This window comes from Ascaphus truei, chromosome 3 (genome assembly GCF_040206685.1).
Source record: "Ascaphus truei isolate aAscTru1 chromosome 3, aAscTru1.hap1, whole genome shotgun sequence".
NCBI classification, from domain to species: domain Eukaryota; kingdom Metazoa; phylum Chordata; class Amphibia; order Anura; family Ascaphidae; genus Ascaphus; species Ascaphus truei.
In genome coordinates, this window is record NC_134485.1 from 80090482 (window position 1) to 80103133 (window position 12652).

Genomic DNA, 12652 nt, shown 5'->3' on the forward strand with positions numbered 1-12652 from the left:
ACAGTACCCACTTTATTGTGACCATGAACTGACTGGAGTAACACCATCCTCTCTGAGACTGTTGAACTTCCAACAAAAAAAAAATTCTACAGAAAAGAACCAATGCATTCCTTTAGTGTCTTTAGATTTTCTTAGATCATTTTGTACTTTTGTTGTAAAATAAAACACCTTCTTCTTGGTGGAAACTCATCAAATTCCAGAGCTTAACCATGCAATATTATCTGCAGTATAACTAGTCTGTGGTTGGCCCATCTCCATGAAGTTAAACAGTCTTCCCCCTACTGGAACGGCCCACATAATTTCAGAAAGTCGAGCATTTCGGCATGGAATAGCCCTGCCCACATCTTTGTCTTGACTTGGCCTATCTGGACCCTGTAGAACTCTGATTTTTGTGGACCTCTAGGCGGTCAGTCATCACGAAAATTGGGTCTACTTTATCTGAAGGATGTTCGATATCTTGGTTTACGGTCTTAGGGCACATAAAACACATTTCCTTCCAGATAACCTAGCAATGATCTCATCCAATTCAGGTCCAAATAAAAGGCCCTATGAGAAAGGAATTTAAATGTGCTATTTCTAGAAGAAAAAAAAAAACAGCTGACTTAAACCACGAAGACTTCCTAGCCACAATAGATAAAGATGACGATCTTGCAATCAGTCTGGTTATGTCAAGTGAAACATCCCATATACAAATCAAGAGAGTCTGCTAGAGAACCGCCGAATCTTTCAAAATCTTTTGCTTCAAAAGTACCAGAATTGTACTTGTGCAAACCAAACCTTCATAGTGTGAGAGAAACATGACAATGCAGGTTTATATTAGAGTTCCACTGTTGAAAACATTCTCTTCAACAAGCCTGCAAATTCTCGTGTGTGTGTGTTCCAGAGGAGGCAATTCCCAGTTATCTTTTTCTTCATCCCTCAATGTATACATTTTCTGGAATCTCCTGGGTAAAGAGAATTTTCTCTCAGGAAACTTCCACTCATTCATAATACGCTCTTTAATTACATCATGCACCGAAAAAAACCTGGATATAACTCTCTTGGTTCAAAGGCAAAACCCAATGTATTTAACTCTTCTTTTGCTCTTCCATTATCAATAAACATCTATTTAACCTTTGCATTGAATGCACAAGGTTATTCCTTGTACTCGCCCACTTCAGATGATAAACAATACTATTCAGACAGATAGAATTCTCCTTTTTCTGAATTGCTAGTGAAAATAAATAAAAATCGGACCACCTTGAAAAGACTGTTCATGTCTGCGCCTCTCCCACAACATCTGGAATGATTAATTATTTGCTGCAGTAAAAGTCTCCGCATTGAAGACCTGAACCAGGAAAAACAAAAAACAAAAACAAAACAGCCATTTGGGAAAAGGCTTCTTCTGAGACTTTCTCAAACAGGCTTGGCATAACTTTCCTGTTTACCCACTGGCCAATTTATCCATACAATTCAAGCAATGAATGTGCTTAGGTTTAACCATGCATTTGTTTGACCTGGTTGCAGATTCCTCCCTCAAGGAATCAGCTTTATTGGCAGGAGATGGGGGAGGCAAGGAAGTAATAGTAGAAAAAGACAAACAGAATGCAAGCCACCACTCAAAGACAGCAGACCACAAATACTGAGTGAGGGAACCTGTAAGTTTATTTAAAGAGTAATATAGAAAGTTACTTTTGTTTAGTCTATCTAAAGAGACAATTTCCTTAGGCCTCGGCCATGTTAACTGCTTGCTGGCGGAAGCGCGCTGAGGCGCGCTCCCGCTCAGCACTGAGCCCCTACAGCCGCAATTAGAGCGGCTTTAGTAGGGGCTCACCTGCGCTTCCGCGTGCTTGCGGAAGCGCAGGTCTTGGGGGAATTTAAAATTCCCCCGCTTGCCGGCGAGACAGGCCGGTCACGTGAGCGGTTCGCCCAATGAGGGCGAACCAGCTCCGTGACGTCACTGGCCCGCCCCCGGCCAGTGACGCGCCCGCCCCCGGACCGCCCCCTGAAGGCGCGTGCGGTAAGCAACCGCAAGGCCAGGGAAAGCACCTGCTTTCCCTGCGCCTCAGCGCGCCTCAGCGAGCCAGCAGGCAGCATGGACTCGGCCTTAGGTGGAAAAAAACAAGGGTAGTGGAAAGCAAAGATGCAAAATAATGTAACATGCCAATCAGGGCACATTGTACAGAAGCACAACAAAATACCACAGCCACATACATACCTGCCTGCATCAGTTCGGAAATCCGAGCAGCATCCCTACTCCCTTGAACACACCCATGGAAGTGGCTGTTCAGAGGCATGTGGACCTAACATCACACGGAACAGGCACTTGCTTTTGTCCCAGAGGTGGCACTTTGACAGCCTCTGGGAAACCATTGAGTGACTGGACAAGTGGCACTAAGATGGCACTAGGTAATAGCCTCTTGCCCAATTAGATCACAGGCAGCACGAGGACAGCATGATCAGGTAAGGAAATAAATAAAAACCCTGTCAAATTAAGTGTCCTCCTCTCAGCTGGTAGGACAGACAACTGATTCAAGAGGAGAGAAGTATCTACTCTACTGCTGCGGCCAAGTTTATTCGAGCATTTGCCCGTTCTTGGCCGCAGCAGTAGCCTGGCGCGCGCCCGAGAGTGACGGGCGCGCGCCGAAGCAGCGGAAGAGCGCCCTCCGATCGGGGCGCTCTCCCTACCGCTGCCGGGTCCGCCGGGTCCCCCGGAACCCCCTGCCGCTGTCCCGCGATCGCGGGACACAAGGGCTCCCTCGGGGAGCCCCTGGACGCGCGTGCAGGGGGCGCACGCTCCCGAAGACGCGTGACCGCGCGTCTATGACGCGCGGCACGCCGAGGGGCGGCCACTAGCAAGCCGGGAAATCTCCCGGCTTGCGGTACCGGCCACACTTTAATAAAGTGTGTCGGTAGTGTATATCCACTATCATGAACAGACGTGATCGATGTGAGATAAAGGTAAAAAAAAAAATATTTTTAGGGTTATTGAATCTTTCTTATGAAGCAGAGTACATTGATACTTTTTTTTTAACTTGTTATCCTCACAAAGGCAAAAAAGGTAAAGATAAAACAATTGCTTTTGGGAGTTCCATGTCAAAATGTTTGCCATAAAGAGACTAAAAATAAGTAATTGAAATGTCCTTCATTCAAGTCACTTCTTATAAGACCGATAGCAGAAACTGAGCATTTGAAGGGATTTTAAAGATTTTATTTTACTTGAGCCTTTTCAGTCTTTTGTTACAGTATAAAATGACAAGAAAGGCGTAAGGTGAAGAAAATCTTAGCGAAAATCTGATTTTCTCCTTGAGCAATACTGAAGTGATTTTAAAACCAGAAAAAAAAGACACAGAAGAAAAAACAAAAAACTTAATGTACTATCTGTGGGTCATATGCTGGTTGCTAATTTCTGTGATTGGTTGGCAAGCCTCTCTTCTCCATGTTGCTCCAACAATTTTTCAGATTTTATCCTCCCATCTTATTTTTTGTCGTTTTCATTGTCTTTTGATTTCTGTTGGATTCCAGCTGAGTACCATCTTTGTCCAAAGATGGCAATTGTTATATATCCAGCCTACTGCCATTTTAATTTCTTCACCCATGTGATGATCTCACAGACTTGTTTGCTTCCAAACTCATCCCTTCTATTTCCTGTCTCTCTGAGAACTACCCAATGGGAAGGGGAATGAAACAGATAAACTAAATAGAATAGATGAGGAAACAATGGGTTATGGAGGCACGTGCGAGTTTGACAAGCAGAGACACCCACAATAAATACAGATAATACTAGAAAACTTCTAAAGACTAAACCAAGTTGGCACAGAGAGGAAGGAGCAGCTAAGATAATAGTACAGGCTGAAAAAAAAATCTTAAATGCAAGCCTGACAGATAAAATGGAGGAGCTTGAATTAATAGCTGCAAGGAAGCAGTATGATATCATAGGCATTACTGAAACATGGTGGGATGAAACTCATGACTGGGCAGTTAATTTAGAGGGTTATTCCCTTTTTCAGAAGGATCGAGCAAATAGAAGAGGAGGTGGCATATGTTTATATGTTAAACCGGATCTAAAACCTATTATAAGGAAATATGTTCATGAAGGGAATGATGAAAATGTAGAGACCTTGTGGATAGAAATTAGCAGTGGAGGTAAATGTATAAAGAAAATGTTTTTTAGGGATATAATATAAACCACCAAATATCTGTGAGATTGAGGAAGCTAAAATACTTTTGCAAATGGAGAAGGTATCAAAACTAGGAAATGTTTGCATAATAGTTGATTTTAATTATCCAGACATTGCCCCAGTCTATGACATTAGCATTACAACAAAAGAAAACAGGTTTTTTGGGGTGCTTAAAGACAATGACATGACCCAAATTATTGAGGAACCAACCAGGAGAGGGGTAATACTGGATATCAAACAATGTAGAAGTAATACCCAAATGTTCCAGGTCTTGAATATTTGTTAACATGGTCTCATTTGAAATAAGTTATCAAAAAACAGATTACTTGAGTTCAGCAAAGACCTTAAACTTCAGAAAGGCAGATTTTAATAAACTGACGTCTAATCTACAAGTAATACATTGGGATGATGTTTTTGCAGGGAAAATTTTAGAAGATAAATGGGCAATCTTTAAAACATTGTTAGAAAAGCAAACTTATCAGTGTATACCCTTGGGTAATAAGTATAAAAGAAATAAGTCAAAATCAAATGTGGCTAAATAAACAGGTAGGGGAGGAAATGAAAAAGAAGAGGGAGGCGCTTAGATTCTTTATGTCAGAAGGAATGTAGGCATCGTATCAGAATTATAAGGAATGTACCAAAAATTGCAAAAAGGCAATCAAATTAGCAAAAAATGAATAATGAAAAAAGGATTGCAATAGAAAGTAAGATCAACCCTAAAAAGTTCTTTAAGTACCTTAATAACAAAAAATGAGAATAGAAAATATAGGACCCTTTCAGTGTGAGATGGGCAGGCAGATTATTGGAGATAAGGAAAAAGCAAAGGTATTAAAACACATTATTTGTCTCTGTGTTTACCAGGGAAGAATCAATTTCAATTGTAGTGCCGCAGGAGGAAGCCACAACCTCCATATCAATGAACAATTGGTTAACTGAGGAAGAAGTTTATAGTGGCTTGAAAAAATAAAAATAAATAAGGCACCTTGCCCCGATGGCATACATCCAAGAGTTCAAGGAGTTAAGTTCAGTAATAGCCAAACCATTACATTTAATATTCAAGGACTCCATTTCCACAGGCTCAGTACCACAAGATTGGTGTAAAGCAGATGTGGTGCCTATATTTAAAAAGGGAGCTAGATCACAACCAGGGAATTACAGACCTGTAAGCCTGACTTCAATAGTGGGGAAACTACTTGAAGGTTTAATGCAGGACAATATTCAGGAATACCTAATGGAAAACAAAAATTAGTAATAGTCAGCATGGATTTATTAAGGATAGATCATGCCAAACTAACCTTATTTGTTTCTTTGAGGAGGTAAGAAGGAATTTAGACCAGGGTAATGCAGTTGATGTGGTCTGCTTAGATTTTGCAAAGGCTTTTGATACGGTTCCACACAAGAGGTTGGTGTACACAATAAAGCAAATTGGACTCAGTAAAAATATTTGCACTTGGATTGAAAACTGGTTGAAGGATAGACAACAGCGGGTTGTTATAAATGGAACTTTTTCAGGTTGGGCTAAAGTTGTGAGTAAAGTACCTCAGGGATTGGTACTGGAACCCCTGCTTTTTAACATGTTTATTAATGACCTTGAGGTTGGCATCGAGAGCAAAGTCTCCATCTTTGCTGATGACACTAACTTGTGTAAGGTAGTAGAATCAGAGCAGGATGTAATTTCGCTCTATAAGGACTTGGAGAGACTGGAAACTTGGGCAGGTAAATGGCAGATGTGTTTAAATACAGATAAATGATAGGTATGCATTTGGGAAACAAGAATAAACTGGCGACATAAAAATGGGGATAAATTTGCCTGTAAATGCATTTTTATTGCATGGGATTCATGCTGGGGGTCTCTGGTGCTGAAATTAATGGGTATCAACCCTGGAGACTCCCAGCATCAATCCGATGCAGGAAAAAAAGATTTTTTCCCCCTAGGTCCCGTCTTGCCGTCTCTCAGCAGCTTCTCACCACCAACTTTACCTGGCGTGAGGATTTTGGGAGAAACTCGCCATTCTAGAATCTCGATTAGCTACTAGAATTGCACGAGTTTCAGAACATGCTGATATGTGGCTTATCGCCGCTCACTCAGCGATTAGTTTTTTTTTTTTTAAAGGCACACAAATTTGGCAATTTATTCTTTTATCGCCCAGTTATCAAGGCTTACTGAATAGCAGTAGGAAGGCAATGTTTTATTTTATAATAGGCAAATGAGCTATTATACATATCTGGATAATAGTTATTTTGCCCATTACTGTACAGTATGTGTTGGGGGGTGGGGGGGTTGTGTATTTCAATGTATTGGGGGGGGAAATTTGGCAACAGGATTGGTAACGCAGGCCATCGGAAACCACCCAAGGGCCCACAGACACCCGTGGGGACAACCTGAGGACCCCCGCGGCCTCTGCTTTCAATCGTATTGGTTTTTATTGTGGGTAGTAGGGTTGGGAGAAGGGGGTATTTGGCCCTTGGTGGGTAACGGGAGGGGTTAACCCCTTCATTGCCTTAGCGGAAGAATCTGTTTTTATTTTAATTACATATTATTGAAGCAGGGGGTCTCTGTAGCTGAACTGTATTAATTTCAGCTTCATGGACCCCCTGCTTCCCAGGTTACAGGCCCTGATATGGGGTGCCAGAATCTCCTGCATGTTTAATTCTCCTGCGTCATGGCCCTCGTGACCGGTACATTTAAACATGGCGGAGATACCAGCACCCCATACCTGTAACTCGGGGCCTGTAACTCGGGAAGCAGGGTGTCCCCGGGGCTGAAATGAATGCAGTTCAGCTCCAGAGACCCCCTGCTTCAATAATGTTATTAAAATAAAAGCAGAGCGATCGCCTGTTAGACGTGCGCAGGGAGAGTGACCGATTATGGTCTGCTCTCACTGTGTGTCTCTTCCAGACTAAGGCCGCGTTTATAGTGGGACAGAGCGCATGTCAGAGTGATTTCTGCTCTATGGGTTTGCGCGATGGGGAGGCATAGCGTCACGCGAGCAGTTCGCCCTCATTGGCTGAACCGCGCATGTGACCCAACCGTCACGCAGCAAAGACAAAAATTGTCTTCTCCTGAATCGCGCGCGCGGTCGCGCTTCATCAGTCAAGCGCTCTATGGGCTGCCTCTTAGACAAGAGGTTAGTTTTGCGCATGCGCGAGCCATCGCTGCCACCATAAACGCGGCCTAAGGCAGCCCGGTAGCACTAACACAGCAGGAGTCCCATTCAGAAGCAGGGTCCACCGCTGTGTTAATTCTGATGGGCCATTCCCCCATGCTATGCACTTTGCAGTGAACGCTCTACATGTGGTCCGCGGTGCACCAGAACATGTGTTGCGGCAGGTTAGAGATACAACAGGCTGCATCTATATATCTATAATTATAGATTTTTTACCCTGCCAAAGTAAAAAAAGGTAAACATCTAATATCTGGAAGGCGCCCAGGTTCCGACTAAGTAAAATAAAAATAAAAAAGGCGATGATGAAGAGGAACTTCTGCTTCAACAGCAAACAATTATTATTATTTATTACCTCAATATATAACCCCTTCACACAGGTTGTCCAAGCCAATTTTCAGACCTATTTAATTTAGACAATGATGTAGTATACATGTAATCTTTGACATCATTTTAACCCTTTAGCTGATGGAAAACTGATGGCACTAGCGTGCCGTCTGTCTTCCCAGTACGTGTTCACATGGTTGCAATCTGCCCCAGTGATGTGAAATTGCGATTTAGTTCACTGTTCCATCGAAGAAAACAAGCATTACTTTGTTTGGGGATTGTTTTATAAGGGTACCCCTAAAGGTTAAATGGAAACATACTCATTTCAAACTGTGAAATTATTAAATTCTACAAGATCACAGATTTGTGAGACTGACTTACGTAAAAAAAAGAAGAATCTCCCTGAAAATGATTGGGGCTTGATTGGTCTGTAATATACCATGTCATGCTTTCTGTGTTATTATTCTGTGCTTTTAACAAGCTAGTTCTATATTAACCAGAAAAAAAAAAAAAGCGTTTCTACAGTGTTTTTCTGTTAACATTATTTATCTAAAGCCTTTAGCAATGTACATATGTTTTTCCATGGTTCTTAACTGTGCCTTCTCTCGGTTGGACTCTTACATGTGGCAAATTTAATCAAATAGAGATTACCAAATTTTTGCTAAAAATCTTAGAGTATCAGGATTTATAGGCTAAAGCTGTAAAATTCCGGGCATTATTAGAATCCCTGCTCTCGGATTGGTTACAATTCTGGGCATTATTCATTCAGTAATACCAGGAATTTTTGGCAGCTTGCAAAGTGTTTTCTTTCTAGCCAATCAGCTTTTCCTTTTGTCAGAACAGCTGAGACAGGGCAGGGGATTGGTCAGGTGGCAGCAGCCAGGCAGTAACTCCCCCCCCCCCCCCCCTCCGTGAACAGAGCTCCACTGACAGTTGATTTGAGAAGTGAGAAAGTGTATTTGTAGCTGCAAAGTAAGTATCTGTCTGCAGCGTTTGTTTGTAGCTGCAGTTTCTATCTAGTGTGTGTGTGTGTCTGGCTGCTGCAAAGTTTGTGTTTGTTTGTGTGGCTGCTGCAGAGTGTGTGTGGCTGCTGCAGAGTTTGTGTGTGTGTTTGTGTGTAGCTGCAGTGTGTGTGTGTGTGTAGCAGCAGTGTGTGTGTGTGTGTGTATAGCTGCAGTGTGTAGCTGCAGAGTTTGTGTGTGACTGCAGAGTTTGTGTGTGTGTGTGTAACTGCAGAGTTTGTGTGTGTAGCTCAAGAGTTTGTGTGTAGCAGCAGTTTGTGTGTGTGTGTGTGTGGTGCTGTTGTGTTGTACTGTATGTGTGTGTAGCAGCAGTTTGGATGTAGCTACAGAGTTTGTGTGTAGCAGCAGTCTGTGTGTGTGTGTAGAGCTGCAGTGTGCTGTGTGTGTGTCTGTGTGCACACCGAGGGGGCGGCAGTTTGTGGATATATATAGCTGCAGTGTAAGTGTTTATAGAGGTGCTTTAATGTATTTACCATTTTATTTTAATAATAATAAAAAAAAAATCTATGTAACTGTATAAAAGGGTCCATTCTTTCTGAAAAAGGCCTACATTTAGCCTATAATAGTAAGAAATCACCTCAGAACAGGGCATTACTGGCCAAAAATGCCCTGGCTGGGTTAAAGACCCTCGGCTTCGCCTCAGACCAAATTTTTGTGCCCTGTTCTTCGGGGATTATTACTTAAGCATGACTCACAATGTACTCCTTGAAAAGTCAATAACATTGGGAATTAGTACAGTTAAAACAACAAGCTATTAAAGCTCACATGCTTGGGTCCAAAACATATTTTGTGGAAATTGCCTTTACTTTCTATTTTTAATCCTTACCCTGTATTTAACATTTATTTATTAAATGTTTTACCAGGGAGTAATACATTGAGAGTTACTGCTCGATTTCAAGTATGTCCTGGGCATAGAGTTATGATGACAAATAATACATAGTTACATAAGTGAACAGGGTATACATTATATACAAGACATTGCATGCACAGTAAAAGATAATATAAATTGTAGGTGTATGTAGTTACAGACCAGATTAAAATATGAGACAGCCTTAGTTTTGAAAGAACTTAGACTGATGGTAGCTGTGAGAATCTCCGGTAGATTGTTCCAGTTTTGGGGAGCATGGTAAGAGAAGGAGGAGCAGCCGGATACTTTGCTGAACCTTGGGACCATGGACAATCTTTTGGAGTCAGATCTCAGATGATAAGTGCTGCATATGGTAGGGGTGAGGAGCATGTTCAGATACACGGGTAGCCCAGAAAGAATTTGAAGGCAAGACAGGAGAGATTAACTTTGCGCCTAGACTCAAGTGATGACCAATCTAGTTCTTTGAGCATTTTGCTGCGATGTATGTTGTAGTTGCATTGGAGAACAAAACGGCATATTGAATTGTAGAGGGTACCAAGTTTGCCAAGGTGGGTTTGGGATGCCAGCAGTGAAGGGGTTAATGTAACTCTTTCAGGACAAAAAGGTTTACTTTGCAATGCTTCGCAACACGTATGCTTCTCTGGCAATGTCAGTGCCACACATATTTTGATTCCATATTTATTGATATGTATCGGAGAATACCAACAATATGTCTCCGAAGCCCTCTCCACTTGCCTTGGGAAAAAATTGGTGTGTATGTATGTATATCATTATTTATATACTGCCGAGGGCAGCTGACAGGGGGGGACAGAAGGAACAAGTGTCCCGAGCCCGGCGACTGCGGGGAGCCCGGCGCTGCAAATTGGCTCTGGCCAGGCCTGCTGCTGGTCGCAGCCAAGCCCCGGCCCTCCACCAGATGCAGGCCTCTTCCTCACTATGTGTCCCACACCGAGCTTCCAACCTATGGCGGCACGTGACTGGCCCCTCTGATGTCAGCGCGCCAAAGTAAGCTGGGCCTCAGCTTCCGGTGCGCGCTGACTTTGGAAGCTCGGTGTAGGACACAGAGTGAGGAGGCCTGCAGCTGATAGAGAGCTGGGACCAATTTGCAGCGCCGGCCGCCAGATCCCCGCAGCCACCGGGCCCGGCCTGACCATCTCCAAGGTAAGTCTACTTTTGAAGTGAAACATCTATGCTGGCACCTACCAAATGAAAATTTCCCTTGGAGTAAATTGCCTTGTTGGAGTCACGGAAGTGATGTCACTGCTGGCAGAAGAGGCCGTTATGGCTGATGGCGCGGTTTCAGAGGCCTCGGATGCTCTGCGCAGGAGCCGTTGCCACCGTTCGGGCGCGCCTACGAAATAGACACCGGGCGGGCGCGCCTGTGCAGCAGCTGCCGGTGCCGCGTGCGCACGCACGCACACACACACAAACACAGAGAGAGTGAGTGAGGGAAAAGAGGGAGTAAGAGTGAGACGCAGGGGAGATAAATACATGTGAGGCAGAAGGGGGGTGAGTGAGGAAGAGGGAGTGAGACGGAGGGGAGAGAAAGACTTGAGAAGAGGGGGGTGGAAATAGGGGGGCTTGTGAGATGTGAAATGGGCGGGGGCCTCGCAATACCGATGACCCGGGTGGGGGCGGGGGGCGCCCCGAACATAACTCTAGCCCTGGACCCCCGGGAAATCTGTCAGCGGCCCTGATAGCGCCAACAGGGTACTGTACTCAGTGATTTAGAGACAATACAATATAGGGAATACTACTACTAATAATAATAATACAATAAGTGCAACACCGTCAAACAATAGGAAAGGAAATCACTGCACAGGAGAGCTTACAATCTAAGCGAAGTTGGTCACCTTCAAATAACTGTCCCTGAAGTGCCATGACTGTAGCTACCACATTAGGCTCAACCAGGACACGTTTACATGAAGCAGAAATATAATGGATAGAGAAGGGGGAAGCTGTAAACAATTTGTGAAGTTTTATTCAAGGTGATTATACTAAACCTGACCTCAGCTGTTCTTGACTTACTTATACAGATCTGATGAAAAAGTGTGCTACCTTTATGGATAACTAGTCATTTCATGGTAAAAAAAAAAAAAACACTCCTGCAAAGTACAATGTGGTAGCTAAATGTGTGGCCGCTGCGAGTTGAGAGACATGTCTAGGATTTAATTTCCATTTGGCCACCAGGCAGTGTATCTTTTAAAAATCTGTCACCATTCCAGGGACCACAAATTAATCAAGAATAAAGGGTATCATTCTGATTTTAATAAGTGAGTTTCAAGGGCTCTGATGATGGGAATAGAAGAGCAGCAGTGTATTTAATTATATTATATAGATATACATGTATGTTTTTTTTTAAATATTGTATTGAGAGAGAGGGAGAGATGCTAAATTACCTATTCATTCTAATTAGTACTTCATGCCCTCTGGTGACGTACTACCGGTGCAGCCGCTACGTACGTCATTAACCACGCCTTAAAACACCCAGCCACACCCATATTTACATGTCTCTGTTGCCAAGCTCACCACCTAGTGTCGATCATTGCTTCCTCCTCCAGCGCCAGGAGCTCGGAGTCGCTGATGTCGGAGAATCCGTCTCCGTCCTCTTCCTGGCGCCGCCCACATGGCAACCCGCCGGCTTCTCTCGCGTCACCGCCCCTCTCACTGTTTGCGGCGGGGATCGTTGCTGACTCGGCGCCGCGGGGCAGGGTGCTTATGGAGTTCTCCATTTAATAAGTGTTAACGCTGGACGCACCCGGCCATCTTCTCCGCTGCCCTCGTGACGTACGCCCGCGAGGCCCCGCCCCCTCAGGTTCTTTCCTGCTTTTCTACCCGTAGTGCGCATGCTCTTCCAGTAACACAGTCACGTATGATTGGTGTAACACAGTGGTGATATGTAATCATATAATGTATAAACCGTGGTAATTATGGAAGTGTTGAACAACAGTCTTGAAACTGCGCTTTATTGCCCAAAGAAAATAGTTTAAAGCAGTTCCACATCAACCCAATTTACTTATGAGAGAGTGTTGAATAGATTTAAAAATAAAAAAAAATCAGACTGCTACTTTTAATTAAACTTTTTTTGCAGTTTAGAAACATTTTATTACA

At 43.4% G+C, this 12652-nt stretch overlaps 1 protein-coding gene across 2 annotated transcripts in view; it reads right to left on the reverse strand.

Annotated features, from left to right (window-relative positions):
• Positions 1-12342, reverse strand: part of EXO5 (exonuclease 5) — a 29037-nt gene extending 16695 nt beyond the window's left edge. For both annotated transcript variants that reach the window (XM_075594404.1, XM_075594403.1), the window contains exon 1: positions 12071-12342. In XM_075594404.1, coding sequence (XP_075450519.1) covers positions 12071-12273 — 203 coding nt within the window. In that variant the 5' untranslated portion in view covers positions 12274-12342. The remainder of the gene's footprint in view (positions 1-12070) is intronic.
• Positions 12343-12652: the final 310 nt, after the last annotated feature.